Raw genomic sequence first — 26,036 nt, forward strand, 5'->3', positions numbered from 1 at the left:
AAGTTAATGGTTAAGAATTGCACTCTGGTAAGAATCTGGAAAAAGCCCTTGTGATTTATCACACAGGACTTGATAAAACAACATGTATGATGACCTAATAAATTATTTTCTTTCCTGACATGGAGAGTCCACGAATCCATTCTAATTACTAGTGGGAATTCAACCCCTGACCACCAGGAGGAGGCAAAGAACACTCCAGCAAAGCCTCAAGTATCCTCCCACTTTCCACAATCCCCTAGTCATTCAGCCAAAGGAATATGGAAAGAGTAGAGGACACAAATGGTATAGAGGTGCCTGAAGTTTAGAAATGACAAAAGCCGTCTCAAAATTTAAATAAGGGTGGGTCGTGGACTCTCCATGCCAGGAAAGAAAATATTTTTTCAGGTAAGCATAAATTTAGTTTTCTTTCCAATGGCCTGGTGAGTCTACGAATTTATTCTAATTACTAGTAGGAACTAGTGATGTCGTGAATTGTTCACCTGCGAATAGTTCCCGGCGAACATAGCATGTTCGCGTTCGCCGCGGCGGGCGAACATATGCGATGTTCGATCCGCCCCCTATTCGTCATCATTGAGTAAACTTTGACCCTGTATCTCACAGTCTGCAGATACATTCCAGCCAATCAGCAGCAGACACTCCCTCCCAGACCCTCCCGGCTCCTGGACAGCAGCCATTTTAGATTCATTCGGAAGCTGCATTGTTAGTGAGAGGAGGGACAGTGTAGCTGCTGGTGATTTTATAGGGAAATTGATAGCTAGGCTAGTGTATTCAGTGTCCACTACAGTCCTGAAGGACTCATCTGATCTCTGCTATAAGGACAGCACCCCAAAAAGCCCTTTTTAGGTCTAGAACATCATTTTTTATTATTATTTTTTTTTCCTGTGTAATCTAATTGCAGTTGCTTGCCTGCCAAGCCACTTGCCCAGTGCCACCACTCATATCTGGTGTAACAGTAGTGTAAATTAAAAAAAAAAAACTTTTTTGACTGTGAAACATCAGTCTGCTAGTGTAATTTAATTGCAGTTGCCTGCCTGCCAGCGTGTGTGTCAGGCCCACTTGCCCAGTGCCACCACTCATATCTGGTGTAACAGTAGTGTAAATTTAAAAAAAAAAAACTTTTTTGACTGTGAAACATCAGTCTGCTAGTGTAATCTAATTGCAGTTGCCTGCCTGCCAGCGTGTGTGCCAGGCTCACAGTGTATACTGTGCCCACTTGCCCAGTGCCACCACTCATATCTGTTGTAACAGTAGTGTAAATTTAAAAAAAAAACTTTTTTGACTGTGAAACATCAGTCTGCTTGTGTAATCTAATTGCAGTTGCCTGCCTGCCAGCGTGTGTGCCAGGCCCACTTGCCCAGTGCCACCACTCATATCTGGTGTAACAGTAGTGTAAATTTAAAAAAAACAAAAACTTTTTTGACTGTGAAACATCAGTCTGCTAGTGTAATCTAATTGCAGTTGCCTGCCTGCCAGCATGTGTGCCAGGCCCACTTGCCCAGTGCCACCACTCATATCTGTTGTAACAGTAGTGTAAATTAAAAAAAAAAAACTTTTTTGACTGTGAAACATCAGTCTGCTTGTGTAATCTAATTGCAGTTGCCTGCCTGCCAGCGTGTGTGCCAGGCCCACTTGCCCAGTGCCACCACTCATATCTGTTGTAACAGTAGTGTAAATTTAAAAAAAAAAAACTTTTTTGACTGTGAAACATCAGTCTGCTTGTGTAATCTAATTGCAGTTGCCTGCCTGCCAGCGTGTGTGCCAGACCCACTTGCCCAATGCCACCACTCATATCTGGTGTAACAGTAGTGTAAATTTAAAAAAAAAAAACTTTTTTGACTGTGAAACATCAGTCTGCTAGTGTAATCTAATTGCAGTTGCCTGCCTGCCAGCGTGTGTGCCAGGCTCACAGCGTATACTGTGCCCACTTGCCCAGTGCCACCACTCATATCTGGTGTAACAGTAGTGTAAATTTTAAAAAAAAAAAACTTTTTTGACTGTGAAACATCAGTCTGCTAGTGTAATCTAATTGCAGTTGCCTGCCTGCCAGCGTGTGTGCCAGGCCCACTTGCCCAATGCCACCACTCATATCTGGTGTAACAGTAGTGTCAATTTAAAAAAAAAAACTTTTTTGACTGTGAAACATCAGTCTGCTAGTGTAATCTAATTGCAGTTGCCTGTCTGCCAGCGTGTTTGCCAGGCTCACAGCGTATACTGTGCCCACTTGCCCAGTGCCACCACTCATATCTTGTTTAATAGTAGTGTAAGTGTACATTTAAAAACCAAAAAAACTTTTTGGACTGTGAAACATCAGTCTGCTTTTTCGTGTCAGGCTCACAGCGTATACTGTGCCCACTTTCCCAGTGCCACCACTCATATCTTGTTTAATAGTAGTGTAAGTGTACATTTAAAAACCAAAAAAACTTTTTGGACTGTGAAACATCAGTCTGCTTTTTTGTGTCGGGCTCACAGCGTATACTGTGCCCACTTGCCCAGTGCCACCACTCATATCTTGTTTAATAGTACTACATTAGTAGTACATTTAAAAACAAAAAAAACTTTTTGGACTGTGAAACATCAGTCTGTTTTTTTGTAACAGGCTCACAGCTTATACTGGGCCCACTTGCCCAGCGCCACAACTCATATCTTGTTTAATAGTAGTGTAAGTGTACATTTAAAAAAATAAAAACTTTTTGGACTGTGAAACATCAGTCTGCTTTTTTGTGTCAGGCTCACAGCGTATACTGTGCCCACTTGCCCAGTGCCACCACTCATATCTTGTTTAATAGTAGTACATTAGTAGTACATTTAAAAACAAAAAAAACTTTTTGGACTGTGAAACATCAGTCTGCTTTTTTGTGTCAGGCTCACAGCTTATACTGGGCCCACTTGCCCAGTGCCACCACTCAAGGGCGTAACCCTTACACTACCTGATCGATACAACATCATACCTGATGGTTTAAAGCACGTTATTTCAAACAATTTAGGAATGTTAGGTGATTTATGCCCTTTATGGATTAAAACCAGACTCTGCATCAACTATGTAATTTTACGTGGGAGTTTTGCCAGGGATCCCCCTCCGGCATGCCACAGTCCAGGTGTTAGTACCCTTGAAACAACTTTTACATCACTATTGTGGCCAGAAAGAGTCCCTGTGGGTTTTAAAATTCGCCTGCCTATTGAAGTCAATGGCGGTTCGCCCGGTTCGCCCGTTCGTGAACAGTTGCGGACGTTCGCCGTTCGCGAACGGAAAATTTTAAGTTCGCAACATCACTAGTGGGAACCAATACCCAAGCTAGAGGACACATAATAGAAGGGAGTGAGAACAAGACAGGCGGACCTAAACAGAATGCACCACCGCTTGAAGAACTTTCCTCCCAAAAGATGCCTCAGCTGAGGCAAAAACATTGAATTTGCAGAGTTTGGAAAAAGTATGCAATGAAGACCAAGTGGCCGCCTTGCAGATTTGTTCCACAGAAGCCTCATTTTTAAAGACCCAGGAAGAAGAGACAGCCCTAGGGAAATGTGCTGTAATCCTCTCAGGAGGCTGTTGTCCAGTTGTCTCATAAGCCAAAGAATGACACCTCAACCAAAAGGAAAAAGTAAAAGAAGTGGCCTTCTGGCCCTTGCATTTACCAGAAAAAACAACAAAAAGGGCAGTAGATTGTCGAAAGTCCCTAGTTGCCTTCAGATAGAACTTCAAAGCACGCACAACATCTAGATTTTGCAACAGACATTGCTTATGAGAAGAAGGATTAGGACAGAACGAAGGAACGACAATTTCCTGATTGATATTGCGGTCCGAAACCACCTTAGAAAGAAATCCCAATTTCGTACATAGACCCGCTTTATCCGCATAAAAAATAAGATAAGGGGGATCACACTGTAGAGCCGAAAGCTCTGAGACTCTACGAACAGAAGAAAGCGAGAAGAAACAAAACCTTTCAAGAAAATAACTTAATATCAATAGAGCGCATAGGCTCAAACAGAGCCTGCTGCAGAACCCTTAGAACAAGATTAAGACTTCACCAAGGCCTGAACAAAAGATTGAACATCTGGTAAGTAGGCCAGATGTTTATGCAAAAAAATAGAAAGGGCAGATATCTGGCCCTTCAGAGTACTGACTGACAAGCCTTTCTCCTTGCCCTCCTGAAGAAAAGACAAAATGTGGGAAACCCTCACTTGACTCCAAGGAAAACCCCTAGATTCACCCCAGTAAAGGTATGTACGCCCCATCTTATGGTAAATCTTGCAAATTACTGGCTTACAAGCCTGAATCATGGAATCAATCACCTTTTCGGAAAAACCTTGTCTAGACAAGACTAGGAGTTTAATCTCCAAGCAGTCAGCTTCAGAGAATCTAGGTTTGGATGTAGGAAAGGACCCTGAGTAGAAGGTCTTTCTTCAGAGGCAATTTCCACGAGGGAAAGGATGATATCTTCACCAGATCCACAAATCAAATTCTGCGAGGCCAAGTTGCAGCAATTAGAATCACTGAAGCCTGCTCCAGTTTGATACAGGCTATCACCCAAGGAAGGAGAGCAAACGGAAGAAACAGGTAGATTAGACCAAAGTCCCAGGGAACCACCAGAGCATCGACCAGAGCTGCTTGCGGAACCCTTGATCTTGATCCGAAATCAGGAAATTTGGCGTTTAGAGAAGACGCCATTAGATCCAACTTCGGAACGTCCCACCTGAGGGATATTATTGAGAATACTTCCAGATGAAGGGCCCACTCCCCTGGATGAAAAGTCTGCCTGCTCAGATAATCCACTTCCCAGTTGTCCACCCCTGGGATGTGGATGGCAGAAATGTGACACTTGTGAGAATGTGAGTCACCTCCCTCATAGCTAAGGAACTCCTTATTCCTCCCTGGTGGTTGATAAACACCACTGAAGAATGTTGTCCAATTGAAAACAGATAAACCAGACCAAACTCAGTTGAGGCCAAGCTATCAGTGCATTGAGATTGATCTCATCAATGAAACGGTTTGCCAACCGAGAAATGCGTTGCAATCATTGGGGCCAACTGGGTGACCCTGTAATCCACTTTGTATAACAACCCTGGTGTTGTTTTTAAATTTTTGTTTTTAATAAATATTTGCAAATTTTTACTTTTGGAGTGGATCTCATTTCCTACCGTCTGCCTGCAATCACTACTAAGTGCACAGCTACTGAGAAGCATTAAACCTGCCTTTGTTTTCACTGCATCAATACCAAAAGATCGTTTGTTTGGGTGAGCTGCCACACCTGCCTGAATCTGCAGCCTGTATCTACCAGCACATTGGTGTGCTTTGGGAGTATGTGAGTACCCACTTTATACTATAAAGCACATTTTTATGTATCATCCTTAATGGTCTGCACATATAGTGCTCTCTGTTTGTTTTACACCTGTTGCAGAACTACAGTATTGGAAGTATCCTTGAACGGGTGAGCTGTCACACCCATCTAAATCTACAGCCTGCCCCTACCAGCACATGAGTGTGCTCGTGGAGTATGTGAGTACTCATTTGGCTATTCTGTTGCTTTTTCTTATGTCTTCAATCAGACTATACCACACATGAGGCGCCCCTCTGTTTTTTATTTCTCCTAGTTCTTGCCTGGATCATCCGGTTGAGAGGAGGCAGCCACCGCTCAGCTATCAACTTATTTGTAAAAAGAGACATTTTCTTTCCTGTATACTCCAAAAGGGATTTATATAACCTTATATTGATATATTTTTCACCTCATAAGATAACATTAGTTTGTTTAAGTTTTAAATTGTCTTTAAGGGTTATCAATAACTACCATCTGAATTGTATACCAATCTGCGCCCCCTCCACTGTGATTTTATCACGTATTAGACAAAGATAAAATAAGCAGAAATACTGCTTATAACAAATCCAGAACATACTTGTACTATAGAAAAATAGGGATAATTCATGGAAATGTTAATAATCCTCAAACATACATTTGATATACCTAGCAGACAAAAGATAAAATAAGCAGACATCATGCTTATAACTACATCCAATAAATTCTACTGAAAAAAGGTAGGGATAATTCATGCAAAGTCAATAATCCCTAAAAAAACCTACATTTAATATGCACAGCAGACTAAAGAAAAGATAAGCAGACATAATGCTTATACGATCTCCAAAATATACATCTACTGTAGAAAGATAGGGATGAAACATTTAATAATCCTTAACTATACATTTAATATGCACAGCAGACAAAAGATAAAATAAGCAGATATAAATAATAAATGAACTAGATAAATAATTATTTCCTTGATAAAGGAAAGAAAAATATCTGCAGTAGTGAAACTACTTTAAAATGCCACTAGATGGCAGTCAATACCGTAAAAAGCTTCTTAAAGATTCAGAAACCTATACGGTAGTTAATAAAGACTTTAAAACACAAAAAAGTGCCCCAAAATAGATCAGCACATCTATTTGATGTTCACAAGGCTTAACATTCTATAACAATCCCCAAACATAAACCCAGTAGATGGGTGATAAACATTGCACCAAGTTATCATAGTGCATATTACCGCACGCGCACAAAATACTGATCGCGGCTGGGAGCACAGACCGCATAGACCATAAAAATGGTGGCGCCATTAATAAACCTTGAGGACAAGTTAAAAACATCTCCTTAAATAGAAGTTTACAGTAGAGCCTTCCCCCTCTGAGTACCAATTTCTAAAGAATGGAGACTTACTCTATTGGCGCGCTATGCGATCGCCACCAGTAGCTAAACCTCAACAGGAAGGAGCTGCTTTAAAAGGTCATCCGGCATTGATAGAAGAGCTTGCACCAAAATTATCAATGTGAACTGCTCAGAGATAGGCCGCACTCCCTCAAACTACAGCCTTTTAACGCCAAGCGCACCAAACCCTCCTCTGCAAGCGGTGACCCTCCAGATAAACATACCCCTGCTACCTTCTCTCAATAACAGTGTGCGTGATCACGCAACCTTAACACTGGCCCACAAAAGGTGAAAAGATTAGTAGATACAAAAATATCCTAAACTTGTGGCTATATGAACAATAAAATACAAACCCCTACTTAGGGTAGCAGGTCCCACTAGGTCCCTGATTTCCCAGTCCTTCCTCCTTGATATCTTCTTGTCTTTAAATATATAGAAGAAAGTACTCACCCTCCAGGGTCTTCTACTGTGGAGCAGTCACAGCAGCTCCAAGTCTGTTATCCTCATCTGACCGCTGACAGGGACCTGAAGATATAAGAAAAGCAGAATAACCAACCCTGATTTTCTATATAGGGGTTAGCATAATTTGTTGGAGTGGAAGCAAGGACTACCTCACCGACCTCCAACAGCTAATAGCCACCATAACTCTTACTAAAGAGGATTACATGGACAGAGCATTGCCCCAAACCTTGCTTGCATGGAAATTACCCATTAAAGGATTAAATATTTGATTTTCTTCAGACACCATCTTCACACACCCCCTTGATGTACAAAGACAAAGAATGATTGGGTGATTGTGGTAAGTGGGAGGATACTTAAGGCTTTGCCGTGGTGTTCTTTGCCTCCTACTGGTGGCCGGTGGCTGAATTCCCACTAGTAATTAGAATGCATTTGTGGACTCTCCATGCTATTGGAATAAAAACTGGTCTTATTTTCACATTATTCCAGGATGTTTTAGAAAGGAACATTGGTTTTGTGCATAGACAAAACACACTGATGCCATTTTACATTTACTAAATATACAATAGTCTAGATTAATTAAGGATATAATCATATCTGTATTTTAATCCATCGCTATTGGTTGGTCTTGGAATTTTAATATGTTAATATATTAACTGGTCATTTATATGTAAATATGTTCAGCAAATGAGAACCAATAGGAAGACAATAATACATTAAAGGCGATTTCAACATCGAGAAAAAATGTTGTGCAAATGCCTTTATATAACGCCTTCATACAATGGGCTATCCATCAGTACGTTGAGGTCCCACAAAGAATTTAAGAAAAGCAAATTTTAGCTGTAGAGCTATTTATCATGCTGTAGACATCAGTATACATCTAAAACTTTGGAGCTTGGTTAGGAGTCTGTAAATCAGCACAATGTTATTTAAAAATAAACAAAATGAAATATTTTACAAAAACACTACCAGATGGGCTATATAAATGGATCATCTACAAAACATTTATGCAAAGAAAAATCCACTGTACAATGTCCCTTTAATATATTGCAGCACAGTAATAAATCAAAACTACAAATACACTTGTAAAATAGCTGGTGGTCGATCCGATAAAAATCGTCGCCCGCAAAAGCCGGCGACGCCAATATTTGCGCTGGTTTGGTATCCTATATATGGCGTAACCTAGAAGTTACGCCCGTATATTTCTGCCGTCGCCGGTAGTTTTTTGGGCCATAGGCAGGTATACCAAACCCGCGCAGTTTGGTATCCAATATGCAGCGTAACGACTTACGTGGCGAAAATGGAGAATTCTTACTCCATTTTCACCTCGCCACAAAAAGCAGCCGTAAGAAGCCTTACGCTGACTATTGGAGCCCCGTAACTCCCTAAACTAGCTAGAAAATAAACCTAACACCTAACGCATGCGCAATGTCTATCTAGCTGTCACCCGCGATCTGCTAAATAAAACCTAACACCTAACGCATGCGCAATGTCTATCTACCTGTCAACCGCGATCCCCCGCCGCAATCCCTAATAAAGTTATTAACCCCTAAACCGCCGCCATCTACATAAACTAACCCCCTACTGTGAGCCCCTAAAACCGCCGCCATCTACCTTATCTATCCACTAATCTGACCCCTTACACCGCCGCCACCTATATAAAAATTATTAACCCCTAATCTAATCCCCCTATACCGCCGCCAGCTATATTAATAGTATTAACCCCTAATGTAAGCCCCTTACACCGCCGCCATCTCTATTAAAATGATTAACCCCTAATTTAATCTACCTACCCCGCCGCCAGCTATGTTATCTATATTAACCCTAACTATATTATAATTAATATAGTTATTACATTATATATATTAACTATATTAACCCTAATTATATTAGGGTTAATATAGTTAATATAGTTACTATAGTATTTATATTAACTATATTAACTCTATCTAACCCTAACACCCCTAACTAAATTCTTATTAAATTAATCTAATTCATATTATAAACTAAAATATTCCTATTTAAATCTAAATACTTACCTATAAAATAAACCCTAAGATAGCTACAATATAATTAATAATTACATTGTAGCTATGTTAGGGTTTATATTTATTTTACAGGTAAATTGTTAATTATTTTAACTAGGTATAATAGCTATTAAATAGTTATTAACTATTTAATATCTACCTGGTTAAAATAATTACCCAATTACCTGTAAAATAAATCCTAACCTAAGTTACAAATACACCTACACTATCAATAAATTAACTAAACTACAAATATCTATCTAAAAATACAATTAAATTAACTAAACTAAATTACAAAAAAAAAAAAACACTAAATTACAAAAAATAAAAAAAAGATTACAAGATTTTTAAGCTAATTACACATATTCTAAGCCCCCTAATAAAATAATAAAGCCCCCCAAAATAAAAAAAATTCCCTGCCCTATTCTAAATTAAAAAAAGTTCAAAGCTCTTTACCTTACCAGCCCTTAAAAGGGCCTTTTGTGGGGCATGCCCCAAAGAATTCAGCTCTTTTAGATTTCAAGAAATATACAATACCCCCCCCCCCCACATTACAACCCACCACCCACATACCCCTATTCTAAACCCACCCAAACCCCCCTTAAAAAAGCCTAACACTACCCCCCTGAAGATCTCACTACCTTGTCTTCACCACACCGGGCAGAACTCCTCATCCGATCCGGGCGATGTCTTCCTCCAAGCGGCAAAGAAGAAATCTTCATCCCGGCGACGTGTTCCTCCAAGCGGCAAAGAAGAATTCTTCATCCCGGCGACGTCTTCCTCCAAGCGGCAGCAAAGTCTTCTTCCTTCCGGCAGCATTTTCCATCAAGCGGCATCTTCAATTTTCTTTCTTCGCTCCGCCGCCGCGGAGCATCCATCCCGGCCGACGACTGAACGACGAATGAGGTATCTTTAAATGACGTCATCCAAGATGGCGTCCGCCGAATTCCGATTGGCTGATAGGATTCTATCAGCCAATCGGAATTAAGGTAGAAAAATCTGATTGGCTGATTGAATCAGCCAATCAGATTCAAGTTCAATCCGATTGGCTGATTGGTTCAGCCAATCGGATTGAACTTGAATCTGATTGGCTGATTCAATCAGCCAATCAGATTTTTCAACCTTAATTCCGATTGGCTGATAGAATGGCGGACGCCATCTTGGATGACGTCATTTAAAGATACCTCATTCGTCGTTCAGTCGTCGGCCGGGATGGATGCTCCGCGGTGGCGGAGCGAAGAAAGAAGATTGAAGATGCCGCTTGATGGAAGATGCTGCCGGAAGGAAGAAGACTTTGCTGCCGCTTGGAGGAAGACGTCGCCGGGATGAAGAATTCTTCTTTGCCGCTTGGAGGAACACGTCGCCGGGATGAAGATTTCTTCTTTGCCGCTTGGAGGAAGACATCGCCCGGATCGGATGAGGAGTTCGGCCCGGTGTGGTGAAGACAAGGTAGGGAGATCTTCAGGGGGGTAGTGTTAGGCTTTTTTAAGGCGGGTTTGGGTGGGTTTAGAATAGGGGTATGTGGGTGGTGGGTTGTAATGTGGGGGGGGGGGTATTGTATATTTCTTGAAATGCAAAAGAGCTGAATTCTTTGGGGCATGCCCCACAAAAGGCCCTTTTAAGGGCTGGTAAGGTAAAGAGCTTTGAACTTTTTTTTAATTTAGAATAGGGCAGGGAATTTTTTTTATTTTGGGGGGCTTTATTATTTTATTAGGGGGCTTAGAATAGGTGTAATTAGCTTAAAAATCTTGTAATCTTTTTTTTATTTTTTGTAATTTAGTGTTTGTTTTTTTTTGTAATTTAGTTTAGTTAATTTAATTGTATTTTTAGATAGATATTTGTAGTTTAGTTAATTTATTGATAGTGTAGGTGTATTTGTAACTTAGGTTAGGATTTATTTTACAGGTAATTGGGTCATTATTTTAACTAGGTAGATATTAAATAGTTAATAACTATTTAATAGCTATTATACCTAGTTAAAATAATTAACAATTTACCTGTAAAATAAATATAAACCCTAACATAGCTACAATGTAATTATTAATTATATTGTAGCTATCTTAGGGTTTATTTTATAGGTAAGTATTTAGATTTAAAAAGGAATATTTTAGTTTATAATATGAATTAGATTAATTTAATAAGAATTTAGTTAGGGGTGTTAGGGTTAGATAGAGTTAATATAGTTAATATAAATACTATAGTAACTATATTAACTATATTAACCCTAATATAATTAGGGTTAATATAGTTAATATATATAATGTAATAACTATATTAACTATAATATAGTTAGGGTTAATATAGATAACATAGCTGGCGGCGGGGTAGGTAGATTAAATTAGGGGTTAATCATTTTAATATAGATGGCGGCGGTGTAAGGGGCTTACATTAGGGGTTAATCATTTTAATATAGATGGCGGCGGTGTAAGGGGCTTACATTAGGGGTTAATAATTTTAAAATAGATGGCGGCGGTGTTAGGGGCTCACTTTAGGGGGTTATAGATTTAATATAGCTGGCGGCGGGGTACGGGAGCGGCGGTTTAGGGGTTAATAACTTTATTAGGTTGCGGCGGGGTACGGGAGCGGTGGTTTAGGGGTTAATAACTTGTTTTTATTGTTAGGCTAGTGAGGGGGGATAGCGGATAGAGGGTTAGACGTGTCGGGCTATGTTTAGGAGGCGTGTTAGACAGTGCGGGTGATTTAGACTTTAGTCAGGTTTTGTAGGCGCCGGCAGTTTCTAACGTGGCGCAAGTCACTGGCGACTCCAAAAATCTGTACTTACGCAGATTTCTGGACATCGCTACTTTGTGAGACTTGCGCCACTTTAGCAACTGAAGGCGCCGCATATTGGATGGCTCGAGTTGCGAGCTGAAACTGCGGGCGACGCGGGTTCCCTCGCTTGCGCCGCAAACTGCGATCTATATCGGATCGCGCCCCAAGAATCACTAAAGAAACAAACAATGTGTAAGTGGCTTTATGACAAATATACAACTTTTTATAGCATTGTGTATCTTTTTTCTGCATAGTTTACATTTTTAAATATTTAGCTCTTTATATTTGTATCTGTAGTTACCATTTTACAGAACATTTTTTTACACAATAAGTGGTAACTGAACAAACATTTATTTGTTTACTGTCACTAAACACCGCAACTATACTAAACTGTTTAACCCCTATCCTGACACTCACGGAGCCCACAGCAACTAAATAAAGTTATTAACCCCTATCCCACCGGTCCCGGACCCCGCTGCAACTCTTATAAACTTATTAACCCCTATCCCGCTGCTCCCGGAACCCGCCGCCACCTACATTGTGTTCTTAACCCCTAATCTGCCGCCCCCTACACCGCCGCCACCTACATTATGTTCTTAACCCCTAATCTGCTGCCCCCTACACCGCCGCCACCTACATTATGTTATTAACCCCTATCCCGCAGCTCCCGGAGCCCACCACAACTAAATAAAGTTATTAACCCCTAAACCGCCAGCCCCCCACATCACCATAAACTAAATTAAACTATTAACCCCTAAACCTAACAACCCGCTAACTTTATATTAAATATTAACTCATTCCTATATTATAATAAATTTAAACTTACCTTTAGATTTAAATTAAACTATATTAAACTAATAATTAACCTACCCTAACTATTATACTAAAATTACATTAAACTATATTAAACTAATAATTAATCTACCCTAACTATTATACTCAAATTACATTAAACTATATTAAACTAATAATTAATCTACCCTATTATACTAAAATTACATTAAACTATATTAAACTATTAATTAATCTACCCTAACTAGTATACTAAAATTACATTAAACTACAAATTTAATTAACTATATTATATATTTAAACACCTAACCCTACTCAAATAATTTAAAACTACACTAAAAAATTACTAAGTTACAAAAAACTAACAACTAAGTTACAAAAAATAACAAACACAAACACCTAGATTACGAGTTTTGCGTTAGAGGCTATGCGGTGCTAATGAGCAGTTTTCCCTCACCGCTCACTTACATGTAGCGCTGGTATTACGAGTTTTCAGAAACCCGTCGTTAAAAAACAAGAAGTGAGCATTGAGCAACATTTTGCTCATTACCGCCCTCCAATATCAGCGCTGCTTAAGTTAGCGGTGAGCTGGTCATACGTGCTCGTGCACGATTTCCCCATAGCACTCAACGGGGAGACCCGGCTGAAAAAAAGTCTAACACCTGCAAAAAAGCAGCTTAAAGTTCCCTAGCGCAGCCCCATTGATTCCTATGGGGAAATAAAAGTTATGTCTACACCTAACACCCTAACATGAACCCCGAGTCTAAACACCCCTTATCTTACACTTATTAACCCCTAATCTGCCACCCCCGACATCGCCAACACCTATATTATAGTTATGAACCCCTAATCTGCTGCCCCCAACATCGCCGACACCTACATTATATTTATTAACCCCTAATCTGCCGCCCCCAATATCGCCACAACCTACCTACACTTTTAAACTCCTAATCTGCTGCCCCAACATTGCCGCCACTATAATAAACATATTAACCCGTAAACCGCCACACTCCCGCCTCGCAAACATTAGTTAAATATTATTAAGCCCTAATCTGCTGTCCCTAACATCGCCGCCACCTACCTACATTTATTAACCCCTAATCTGCCGCCCCCGACATCGCCGACACCTATATTATAGTTATGAACCCCTAATCTGCTGCCCCCAACATCGCCGACACCTACATTATATTTATTAACCCCTAATCTGCCGCCCCCAATGTTGCCGCAAACCTACCTACACTTTTTAACCCCTAATCTGCCGCCCCAACGTAGCCACCACTATAATAAACATACAAGTACAAAAAAAAAAAACACTAAATTACAGAAAATAATAAACAAATTACAGATATTTAAGCTAATTACACCGAATCTAATAGCCCTATTAAAATAAAAAAGCCCCCCCAAAATAAAAAAACCCTAGCCTAAACTAAACTACCAATAGCCCTTAAAAGGGCCTTTTGCGGGGCATTGCCCCAAAGTAATCAGCTCTTTTACCTGTAAAAGAAAAATACAAACAACTCCCCCAAAATTAAAACCCACCACCCACACAACCAACCCCTCAAATAAAATACTATCTTAAAAAAAACCTAAGCTCCCCATTGCCCTGAAAAGGGCATTTGGATGGGCATTGCTCTTAAAAGGGCAGTTAGCTCTTTTGCTGCCCAAACCCTAATCTAAAAATAAAACCCACCCAATACAGCCTTAAAAAAAACTAACACTAACCCCCTGAAGATCGACTTACCGGGAGACGTCTTCATCCAAGCCGGGCTGAAGTCCTCAACAAAGCCAGGAGAAGTCTTCATCCAAGCCGGGCGAAGTGGTCCTCCAGACGGGCAGAAGTCTTCATCCAGACGGCATCTTCTATCTTCATCCATCCGGCGAATGAAGGGACCTTTAAGTGATGTCATCCAAGATGGCGTCCCTTAGATTCTGATTGGCTGATAGAATTCTATCAGCCAATCGGAATTAAGGTAGAAAAAATCCTATTGGCTGATGCAATCAGCCAGTAGGATTGAAGTTCAATCCTATTGGCTGATCCAATCAGCCAATAGGATAGAGCTTGCATTCTATTGGCTGATTGGAACAGCCAATAGAATGCAAGCTCAATCCTATTGGCTGATTGGATCAGCCAGTACGATTGAACTTCAATCCTATTGGCTGATTGGATTTTTTCTACCTTAATTCCGATTGGCTGATAGAATTCTATCAGCCAATCGGAATCTAAGGGATGCCATCTTGGTACCTTCATTCAGCTTTAGTCGTCAGATAAAGAGGATGCTCTGCATCGGATGTCTTGAAGATGGTTCCGCGCCGGATGGATGAAGATAGAAGATGCCGGATGGATGAAGACTTCCCGTCTGGAGGACCACTTCGCCCGGCTTGGATGAAGACTTCTCCCGGCTTCGTTGAGGACTTCGGCCCGTCTTGGATGAAGACGTCTCCCGGTAAGTCGATCTTCAGGGGGTTAGTGTTAGGTTTTTTTAAGGGTGTATTGGGTGGGTTTTATTTTTAGGTTAGGGTTTGGGGCGGCAAAAGAGCTAACTGCCCTTTTAAGGGCAATGCCCATCCAAATGCCCTTTTCAGGGCAATGGGGGCTTAGGTTTTTCTAGATAGTATTTTATTTGGAGGGGTTGGTTGTGTGGGTGGTGGGTTTTACTGTTGGGGGGGTTGTTTGTATTTTGTTTTACAGGTAAAAGAGCTGATTACTTTGGGGCAACGCCCCACAAAAGGCCCTTTTAAGGGCTATTGGTAGTTTAGTTTAGGCTAGGGTTTTTTTATTTTGGGGGGGCTTTTTATTTTAATAGAGCTAGATTTGGTGTAATTAGTTTAAATATCTGTAATTTGTTTATTATTTTCTGTAATTTAGTGTTTGTTTGTTTTTTTACTTTAGCTAATTTAATTAAATTTAGGTAATTGTATTTAATGTAGTTAATTTATTTAATTATAGTGTAGTGTTAGGTGTCAGTGTAACTTAGGTTAGGTTTTATTTTACAGGTAAATTTGTATTTATTTTAGCTAGGTAGTTATTAAATAGTTAATAACTATTTAATAACTATTGTACCTAGTTAAAATAAATACAAACTTGCCTGTTAAATAAAAATAAACCCTAAGCTAGCTACAATATAACTTTTAGTTATATTGTAGCTAGCTTAGGGTTTATTTTATAGGTAAGTATTAAGTTTTAAATAGGAATAATGTAGTTAATGATAGGAATATTTTTTTTAGATTTATTTAAATTATATTTAAGTTAGTGGGTGTTAGGTTTAGGGTTAGACTTAGGTTTAGGGGTTAATAACTTTAATATAGTGGCGGCGACATTGGGGGCGGCAGATTAGGGGTTAATAAATATAATGTAGGTGTCGGCGATGTTGGGGGCAGCAGATTAGGTGTTCAGAAATATAATGTAGGTGGCGGCGGTGTCCGGAGCGGCAGAATAGGGGTTACAATTTTTATTATAGTGTTTGCGATGTGGGAGGACCTTGGTTTAGGGGTTAATAGGTAGTTTATGGGTGTTAGTGTTCTTTTTAGCACTTTAGTTATGAGTTTTATGTTACGGCGTTGTACCATAAAACTCTTAAATACTGACTTTTAAATGCCTTAGGGATCTTGACAGGGTAGGGTGTACCGCTCACTTTTTGGCCTCCCAGGACAGACTCGTAATACCGGCGCTATGGAAGTCCCATAGAAAAAACAAAATATATGCTTACCTGATAAATTTCTTTCTTTTGCGATGTACCGAGTCCATGGTTTTATCCTTACTTGTGGGATATTAACCTTCCTAACAGGAAGTGGCAAAGAGAGCACCACAGCAGAGCTGTCTATATAGCTCCCCCCTTAACTCCACCCCCCAGTCATTCGACCGAAGGCCAAGGAAGAAAAAGAAGAAACTATAAGGTGCAGAGGTGACTGAAGTTTTCAATAAAAAATACTATCTGTCTTGAATAGACAGGGCGGCCCGTGGACTCGGTACATCGCAAAAGAAAGAAATTTATCAGGTAAGCATAAATTTTGTTTTCTTTTGCAAGATGTACCGAGTCCACGGTTTCATCCTTACTTGTGGGATACCAATACCAAAGCTTTAGGACACGGATGAAGGGAGGGACAAGACAGGAGCCTAAACGGAAGGCACCACTGCTTGCAAAACCTTTCTCCCAAAAATAGCCTCCGAAGAAGCAAAAGTATCAAATTTGTAAAATTTGGAAAAGGTATGAAGCGAAGACCAAGTCGCAGCCTTACAAATCTGTTCAACAGAAGCATCATTTTTAAAAGCCCATGTGAAAGCCACCGCTCTAGTAGAGTGAGCAGTAATTCTTTCAGGAGGCTGCTGTCCAGCAGTCTCGTAAGCCAAACGGATGATGCTTTTCAGCCAAAAGGAAAGAGAGGTAGCCGTAGCCTTTTGACCCCTACGTTTTCCAGAATAGACAACAAACAAAGAAGATGTTTGACAAAAATCTTTGGTTGCCTGCAAATAGAACTTCAAAGCACGAACCACGTCCAAGTTGTGCAATAAACGTTCCTTCTTAGTCGAAGGATTAGGACACAGAGAAGGAACAACAATCTCCTGATTGATATTCCTGTTAGTAACAACCTTAGGGAGGAACCCAGGTTTGGTACGCAAAACCACCTTATCAGCATGGAAAACAAGATAAGGCAAGTCACATTGTAATGCAGATAGTTCAGAAACTCTTTGAGCTGAGTAGATAGCAACTAGAAACAGAACTTTCCAAGATAGAAGCTTAATATCTATGGAATGCATGGGTTCAAACGGAACCCCCTGAAGAACTTTAAGAACTAAATTTAGACTCTATGGCGGAGCAACAGGTTTAAACACAGGTTTGATTCTAACTAAAGCCTGACAAAAAGCCCGAACGTCTGGGACATCTGCCAGACGCTTGTGCAATAGAATAGACAAAGCAGATATCTGTCCTTTTAAGGAACTAGCTGAAATCCTTTCTCCAATCCTTCTTGAAGAATGGATAAAATCCTAGGAATCCTGATCTTACTCCATGAGTAGCCTTTGGATTCGCACCAAAAAAGATATTTACGCCATATCTTATGATAGATTTTCCTGGTGACAGGCTTTCGAGCCTGAATCAAGGTATATATGACCGACTCAGAGAATCCCGCTTTGATAAAATCAAGCGTTCAATCTCCAAGCAGTCAGTTGCAGAGAAATTAGATTTGGATGCTTGAACGGACCTTGAATCAGAAGGTCCTGTCTTAGTGGCAGAGTCCATGGTGGCAGAGATGACATGTCCACCAGGTCTGCATAACAAGTCCTGTGTGGCCACGCAGGTGCTATCAAAATCACTGAAGCTCTCTCCTGTTTGATTCTGGCAATCAGACGTGGAAGGAGAGGGAAAGGTGGAAACACATAAGCCAGGTTGAACGACCAGGGTACTGCTAGAGCATCTATCAGTACTGCCCGAGGATCCCTTGACCTGGATCCGTAATGAGGAAGTTTGGCGTTCTGACGAGACGCCATCAGATCCAATTCTCGTGTGCCCCATTGTTGAACTAGTTGAGCAAACACCTCTGGATGGAGCTCCCACTCCCCCGGATGAAAAGTCTGATGACTTAGAAAATCTGCCTCCCAGTTCTCTACCCCTGGGATATAGATCACTGATAGATGGCAAGAGTGAGTCTCTGCCCATCAGATTATCCTGGAAACTTCTATCATCGCTAAGGAACTCCTTGTTCCCCCCTGATGATTGATATAAGCTACAGTCGTGATGCTGTCCGACTGAAATCTGATGAATCCGGCCGAAGCCAGCTGAGGCCACGCCTGAAGAGCTTTGAATATCGCTCTTAATTACAGAATATTTATCGGTAGGAGGGCCTCCTCCTGAGTCCACAAACCCTGTGCTTTCAGGGAATTCCAGACTGCACCCCAGCCCAATAGGCTGGCGTCCGTCGTCACTATGACCCACACTGGCCTGCGGAAACACATTACCTTGGACTGATGATCCTGTGACAACCACCAAAGAAGAGAGTCTCTGGTCTCTTGATCCAGATTTATCTGAGGAGATAAATTTGCATAATTCCCCATTCCACTGATTGAGCATGCATAGTTGCAGTGGTCTGAGATGTAAGTGAGCATATGGAACTACGTCCATCGCCGCTACCATTAAACCGATTACCTCCATACACTGAGCCACTGATGGCCGAGGAATGGAATGAAGAGCTCGGCAGGTGGTCAAAATTTTTGATTTCCTGACCTCCGTCAGAAATATTTTCATGTCCACTGAGTTTATCAGAGTCCCTAGAAATTAAACTCTTGTGAGAGGGAAAAGAGAACTCTTTTTTACGTTCACCTTCCACCCATGAGATCTTAGAAAGGCCAACACTAAGTCCGTGTGAGACTTGGCTAGTTGGAAAGTCGACGCTTGAATTAGGATGTCGTCTAGATAAGGCGCCACTGCTATGCCCCGCGGCCTTAGGACCGCCAGAAGGGACCCTAGCACCTTTGTGAAGACTCTTGACGCCGTGGCCAACCCAAAGGGAAGAGCCACAACCTGGTAATGCTTGTCCAGAAAAGCAAACCTGAGGAACCGGTGATGATCTTTGTGGATAGGAATGTGTAGATACGCATCCTTTAAGTCCACAGTGGTCATATATTGACCCTCCTGGATCATTGGTACAATAGTCCAAATGGTCTCCATCTTGAAGGATGGAACTTTTAGGAATTGGTTTAGGATCTTGAAATCTAGAATTGGTCTGAAGGTTCCCTCTTTTTTGGGAACCGCAAACAGATTGGAGTAGAACCCTTGCCCCTGTTCTGCTTTTGGAACTGGGCAGATCACTCCCATGGTAAAAAGGTCTTCTACACAGACAATTGAGAAAGATGGAATCTCCCCCTTGGAGGAGAATCCTTGAAATCTAGAAGATACCCCTGGGTTACAATTTCTATGGCCCAGGAGTCCTGAACGTCTCTTGCCCAGGCTTGAGCAAGATAGAGAGTCTGCCCCCTACTAGATCCGGTCCCGGATCGGGGGCTGCACCGTCATGTTGTCTTAGTGGCAGCAGCAGGCTTCTTGGCCTGTTTACCCTTGTTCCAAGCCTGGTTAGGTCTCCAGACTGGCTTGGATTGAGCAAAGTTCCCCTCTTGCTTTGCAGCAGGGGAAGAGGAAGCGGGACCACCCTTGAAGTTTTAAAAAGAAATGAAAATAATTTTGTTTGGTCCTCATCTTATTTGAGTTATCCTGAGGGAGGGCATGACCCTTCCCTCCAGTGATGTCTGAAATGATCTCCTTCAGTTCAGGCCCGAATAGGGTCTTACCTTTGAAAGGGATGATCAAAAGCTTTTTGATGACACATCAGCCGACCAGGACTTAAGCCATAACGCTCTACACGCTAAAATGGCAAAACCTGAATTCTTTGCCGCTAACTAAGCTAGATGAAAAGCGGCATCTGTAATGAAAGAATTAGCTAGCTTAAGAGCCCTAATTCTGTCCAGAATATCATCTAGTGGGGTCCACCTGAAGAGCTCTTCCAGAGCCTCAAGCCAAAAGGAAGCTGCAGTGGTTACAGGAACAATGCACGCTATAGGCTGGAGAAGAAAACCCTGATGAACAAAAATTTTCTTTAGGAAACCCTCTAATTTTTTATCCATAGGATCTTTGAAAGCACAACTGTCCTCGATAGGTTTAGTTGTACTCTTAGCCAGAGTAGAAATTGCTCCCTCCACTTTAGGGACCGTCTGCCATGAGTCCCGCATGGTGTCAGATATGGGAAACATCTTCTTAAAAACAGGAGGGGGAGCGAATGGAATACCTGTTCTATCCCACTCCTTAGTAACAATGTCCGAAATCCTCTTAGGGACCGGAAAAACATCAGTGTAAACAGGAACCTCTAAAAATGTGTCCATTTTACACAATTTCTCTGGAACTACAATAGGGTCACAATCATCCAGAGTCACTCAAACCTCCCTGAGCAATAAACGGAGGTGTTCTAGCTTAAATTTAAATGCCGTCATATCTGAATCTGTCTGAGGGAACATCTTTCCTGAATCTGAAATCTCTCCCTCAGATAGCAAATCCCTCATCCCTACCTCTGAACATTTTGAGGGTATATCGGATACGGCTACTAAAGCGTCAAAAGGCTCAGCATTCGTTCTTTACCCAGGGCTACTGCGCTTCCCTTGCAACCCAGGCAGTTTAGATAAAACCTCTGTGAGGGTAGCATTCATAACTGAGGCCATATCTTGCAAGGTGAAAGAATTAGACGCACTAGAGGTACTTGGCGTCGCTTGTGCGGGCGTTACTGGTTGTGACACTTGGGAAGAACTAGATAGAAAAACCTGATTTACTTCTGTCTGAGAATCATCCAGTGCCAAACTCTTATAAGTCAAAATATGCTGTTTGCAATTTATAGACACATTCTAAGAGGGGGTTCCACAATGGCTTCTAAACAAATTGAACAATGAGTTTCCTCAATGTCAGACTGTGCCTTTAAGAGAAAAAGAGGCATACACAAACTGCAAAACTGCTTAAAATTCACTCAAAGTTTCCGAAATTTTTGTAGTAGACTCACTAAACTTTGGTAAGATTGCACCACAAGTATTGAAGCAATTAATCCCCAAATATGCAAACCGGATTGACAAAGTGTCAAAAAACGGTAAAAACCCCTGTCAGCACCTTGCCACAGCTCTGCTGTGGCTCCTACCTGCCCTTAGGGAACAATAATGTGGGGATAAAGCTTCGATTAGGCCCCAGAAGTTCACCAGGACCCTCCAGTATTGTAGCTTGCTGCTTGTCTATATAAAATAACTGCGCAACTGAGGCGCAAAATTAGGCCCCGCATACCGCACTCGATGTTACTAGGGCCATCAGAACAAACTACCAAGTGTTTTTACAGCCATGTGGGTTATAAAAAAAACAAAAAAGCCAAGTGTATCCCTCAATACAGTTGTCCTATAAGAAATATAAACAGTACTCCCAGAACACACAAACGTTTGCCTTATATATTATTCAAACTGAGTGTCCATGAATTAAGCCCTTTATGCAAGCTAGTAAAGCCCCTTCTAAGACTAGGATTACTGCTTACCCTTCCCCTCATAGGGATACTGTCAGCCTTTCTGAGTTATCACAGTTTCTGCAGAAAAAATTACTGAACATACCTCATTGCTGTATAGCAAGAAACCGTTCCTCACACTAAAATTTTCCTGTACTCCTCAGCTTCTGTGGGAACAGCAGTGGACCTTAGTTACAAATGCTAAGATCATCATCCTCTAGGCAGAAATCTTCATCTATCTACCTGAGAGTAAATAGTACACACCGGTACCATTTAAAAATAACAAACTCTTGCTTGAAGATAAAATAAAAACTAACAGTTTATCACCTCTTTCACTTTACCCTTCCTGCTTAGAGCCGGCAAAGAGAATGACTGGGGGGTGGAGTTAAGGGGGGAGCTATATAGACAGCTCTGCTGTGGTGCTCTCTTTGCCACTTCCTGTTAGGAAGGATAATATCCCACAAGTAAGGATGAAACCGTGGACTCGGTACATCTTGCAAAAGAAAAGACTTTACAAAGCTTACTTAAGTCGTTTTGCGGTAAGGCCAAAGAAGTGTGCGGTGCCCCTAAACCTGCAAGACTCGTAATAGCAGCGGGATTAAAAAAGCAGCGTTAGGACCTCTTAACACTGCTTTTTTACCCTAACGCACAACTTGTAATCTAGCCGTAAGTTACAAAAAAAGATACACTAAGTTACACAAAATAAAAAATAAATTATCAAAGATTTAAACTAATTACACCTAATCTAAGAGCCCTATGAAAATAAAAAAGCCCCCCAAAATAAAAAAACCCTAGCCTACAATAAACTACAAATAGCCCTTAAAAGGGCCTTTGCGGGGCATTGCCCCAAAGAAATCAGCTCTTTTACCTGTACATAAAAAATACAAATACCCCCCAAAAGTAAAACCCACCACCCACACAACCAACCCCCTCAAATAAAACCCTAACTTAAAAAACCTAAGCTCCCCATTGCCCTGAAAAGGGCATTTGGATGGGTATTGCCCTTCAAAGGGCATTTAGCTCTATTTCAGCCCAAACCCCTAATCTAAAAATAAAACCCACCCAATAAACCCTTAAAAAATCCAAACACTTACCCTTGAAGATCCACTTACAGTTTTGAAGATCCGACATCCATCCTCCAAGAAGCCAGCAGAAGTCTTCATCCAAGCAGCTGAAGTCTTCATGAAAGCCTGCAGAAGTCTTCACCCAGACGGCATCTTCTAGCTTCATCCATCCGGCGCGGAGAAGCTCCATCTTCAAGACATCCAACGCGGAGCATCCTCTCCGTTCGACGTCTTCTTCCCGAATGAATGTTCCTTTAAATGACGTCATCCAAGATGGCGTCCCTTAGATTCCGATTGGCTGATAGAATTCTATCAGCCAATCGTAATTAAGGTTAAAAAAATCCTATTGGCTGTTGCAATCAGCCAATAGGATTGAGCTTTCATCCTATTGGCTGATCCAATCAGCCAATAGGATTGAGCTCTCATTCTATTGGCTATTGCAATCAGCCAATAGAATGCGAGTTCAATCCTATTGGCTGATTGCAACACCCAATAGGATTTTTTCAACCTTCTATCAGCCAATCGGAATCTAAGGGACGCCATCTTGGATGACGTCATTTAAAGGAACATTTATTCAGGAAGAAGACATCGAACAAAGAGATTGCTCCGCGTTGGATGTCTTGAAGATGGAGCCGCTCCGCGCCAGATGAATGAAGATAGAAGATGCCATCTGGGTGAAGACTTCTGGGGGCTTGGATTTTGGATTTTCATAGGGCTCTTAGATTAGGTGTAATGAGTTTAAATCTTTGATAATTTATTTTTTATTTTGTGTAACTTAGTGTTTATTTTTTGTTGTAACTTAGTGTTTGTTATTTTTTTTAACTTAGTTGTTAGTTTTTTGTAACTTAGTAATTTTTTAGTGTAGATTTTGATTATTTGAGTAGGGTTAGGTTTTTAAATATATAATATAGTTAATTTAATTTGTAGTTTAATGTAATTAGATTAATTATTAGTTTAATATAGTTTAATGTAATTTTAGTATAACAGTTAGGGTCGATTAATTAATAGTTTAATATAGTTTAATTTAAATCTAAAGGTAAGTTTAAATTTATTATAAGATAAGGAGGAGTTAATATTTAATATAAAGTTAGGTTTAGGGGTTAATAGTTTAATTTAATTTATGGCGATGTGGGGGGCTGCCGGTTTAGGGGTTAATAGGTTTAGTAAGTGGTAGTGATGTGAGAGGCCAGGGGTTTAGGGGTTAATACATTTATTTAGTTGCGGTGGGCTCCGGGAGCGGCGGGATAGGGGTTAATAACTTTATGTAGGTGGCGACGGTGTCAGGAGCGGCAGATTAGCGGTTAATAACTTTTATTTAGGTGGCGGTGGTGTAGGGGCAGAAGATTAGGGGTTAATAAGTATAATGTAGGGGCGGCGGTGTAGGGGGCGGCAGATTAGGGGTTAATAAGTATAATGTAGGTGGCGGCAGTGTAGGGGGCGGCAGATTAGGGGTTAATAAGTATAATGTAGGTGGCGTCGGTGTAAGGGGCAGCAGATTAGGGGTGTTTAGACTCGGGGTACATGTTAGGGTGTTAGGTGTAAACATAACTTTTATTCTCCCTTAGGAATCAATGGGATATCGGGCAGCAGCGAACATGAGGTTTCGCTGCTTTCAGACTCCCATTGATTCCTATGGCATCCGCGGCCTCCAGGGTGGCGTATTGAAAACCAGGTACGCTGGGCCGGAATAGTGGTGAGCGTACCTGTTAGAAATTTGTTAACTAGCAAAAGTAGTCAGATAGTGCCGAATTTGCATTCGGAACATCTGTAGTGAAGTAAGCATTGATCTGTGTCGGACTGAGACCGGCGGATCGTATGTTATGTAACAAATTTCTACTTTTGCCGGTCTGTAGGCTTTGATAACTAAGGGGAATCAAGCTCTCCACAATTACGCTCCGGAATTCCAGCGTATTTGCGGTTGACGGCTTGATAAATAGGGGCCATACTGTAAACAAACAAAGGGCTCTATTTATGTAGCTCCGATATGAGCTTCAGAGCCCTTTTAGTTGCAGGTTCTCATAAGTCAGCCTGCAGCCGAGAGTTACACATTACGCCAATTGTTTTGTGGGTATGAAGATCTCCCGGGACATTTCCGACCAGGGAGATTGACAGCCTCTGGTCGCGCACAAATAGTTGAGCCTCAGCAGGGTTCGGGTTGCACACTTGCAATGGTGCGCAATGGTAAATGCAGGCAGCAGATTGCCGCCTGCTAGACGTAATGCCGGATGGTTAGGTTAGAAGATGAAGGCTCCTACCTGCCCGGTCTTTCTTAAATGTGGGCCAAAAACTGTATAGATATTTGTCCAGCCATGTTGATATCTTTATAAAACAGGCAATCATCTTTCACTGCATTAAAAAGTAAAACGTTGTTACTTGCTCATTTATGTCATTTCTTTTTTCTAGGGAACCAACGTTCTTCTTATGTTGGCATCCGCATTAAAAGACAAGGATTACTTTGAAAAGCCAGATGAGTTTTATCCTCAACACTTTCTTGACTCTGAGGGAAATTTTGTAAAAAACGATGCATTTATACCTTTTTCAGTAGGTATGTAGCCCATCCTTATACATATATTTTTTTCAATGAAATGCGTTGACAAAGATTTTTCTTTGATGATGTATGAGGAATCGTCATTTTGGTAACAAGCATAGAGACACAAAGTTTTATACAAAAGTTTGTCATGAAAAAAAAATAGAAAATCACACACAATAATTATACAGTGTGCTTAACATGGTACTTTATCTCTAGTTAAAGGGACAGTCTACACCAGAATTGTTATTGTTTTAAAAGATAGATAATCCCTTGTTTACCCATTCCCTAGTTTATATTTATATATTTTTTACCTCTGTGATTATCTTGTATCTAAGCCTCTGCAGACTGCCCCTTTATTTGTTCTTTTGACAGACTTGCAGTTTAGCCAATCAGTGATGGCTCCCAGGTAACTTCACGTGCACGAGCACAGTGTTATCTATATGAAAAACATGAACTAACACCCTCTAGTGGTGAAAAACCTGTTAAAATGCATTCTTAAGAGGCGGCCTTCAAGGTCTAAGAAATTAGCATATGAACCTCCTAAGTTAAGCTTTCAACTAAGAATACCAAGAGAACAAAGAAAAATTGGTGATAAAAGTAAATTGGAAAATTGATCAAAATTATATGCCCTATCTGAATCATGAAAGGTTTTTTTGGACTAGACTGTCCCTTTAAAGATCACATATCACAT

General features: G+C 40.8%; 1 protein-coding gene across 1 annotated transcript in view; it reads left to right on the forward strand.

Annotated features, from left to right (window-relative positions):
- Nucleotides 1-26,036, forward strand: part of LOC128655958 (cytochrome P450 2C5-like) — a 127,527-nt gene that overhangs the window by 96,273 nt on the left and 5,218 nt on the right. The window contains exon 8 of the mRNA XM_053709566.1: nt 25,219-25,360. Within this exon, the coding sequence (XP_053565541.1) occupies nt 25,219-25,360 (142 nt within the window). The remainder of the gene's footprint in view (nt 1-25,218; nt 25,361-26,036) is intronic.

Source organism: Bombina bombina, chromosome 4 (genome assembly GCF_027579735.1).
Source record: "Bombina bombina isolate aBomBom1 chromosome 4, aBomBom1.pri, whole genome shotgun sequence".
NCBI lineage: Eukaryota > Metazoa > Chordata > Amphibia > Anura > Bombinatoridae > Bombina > Bombina bombina.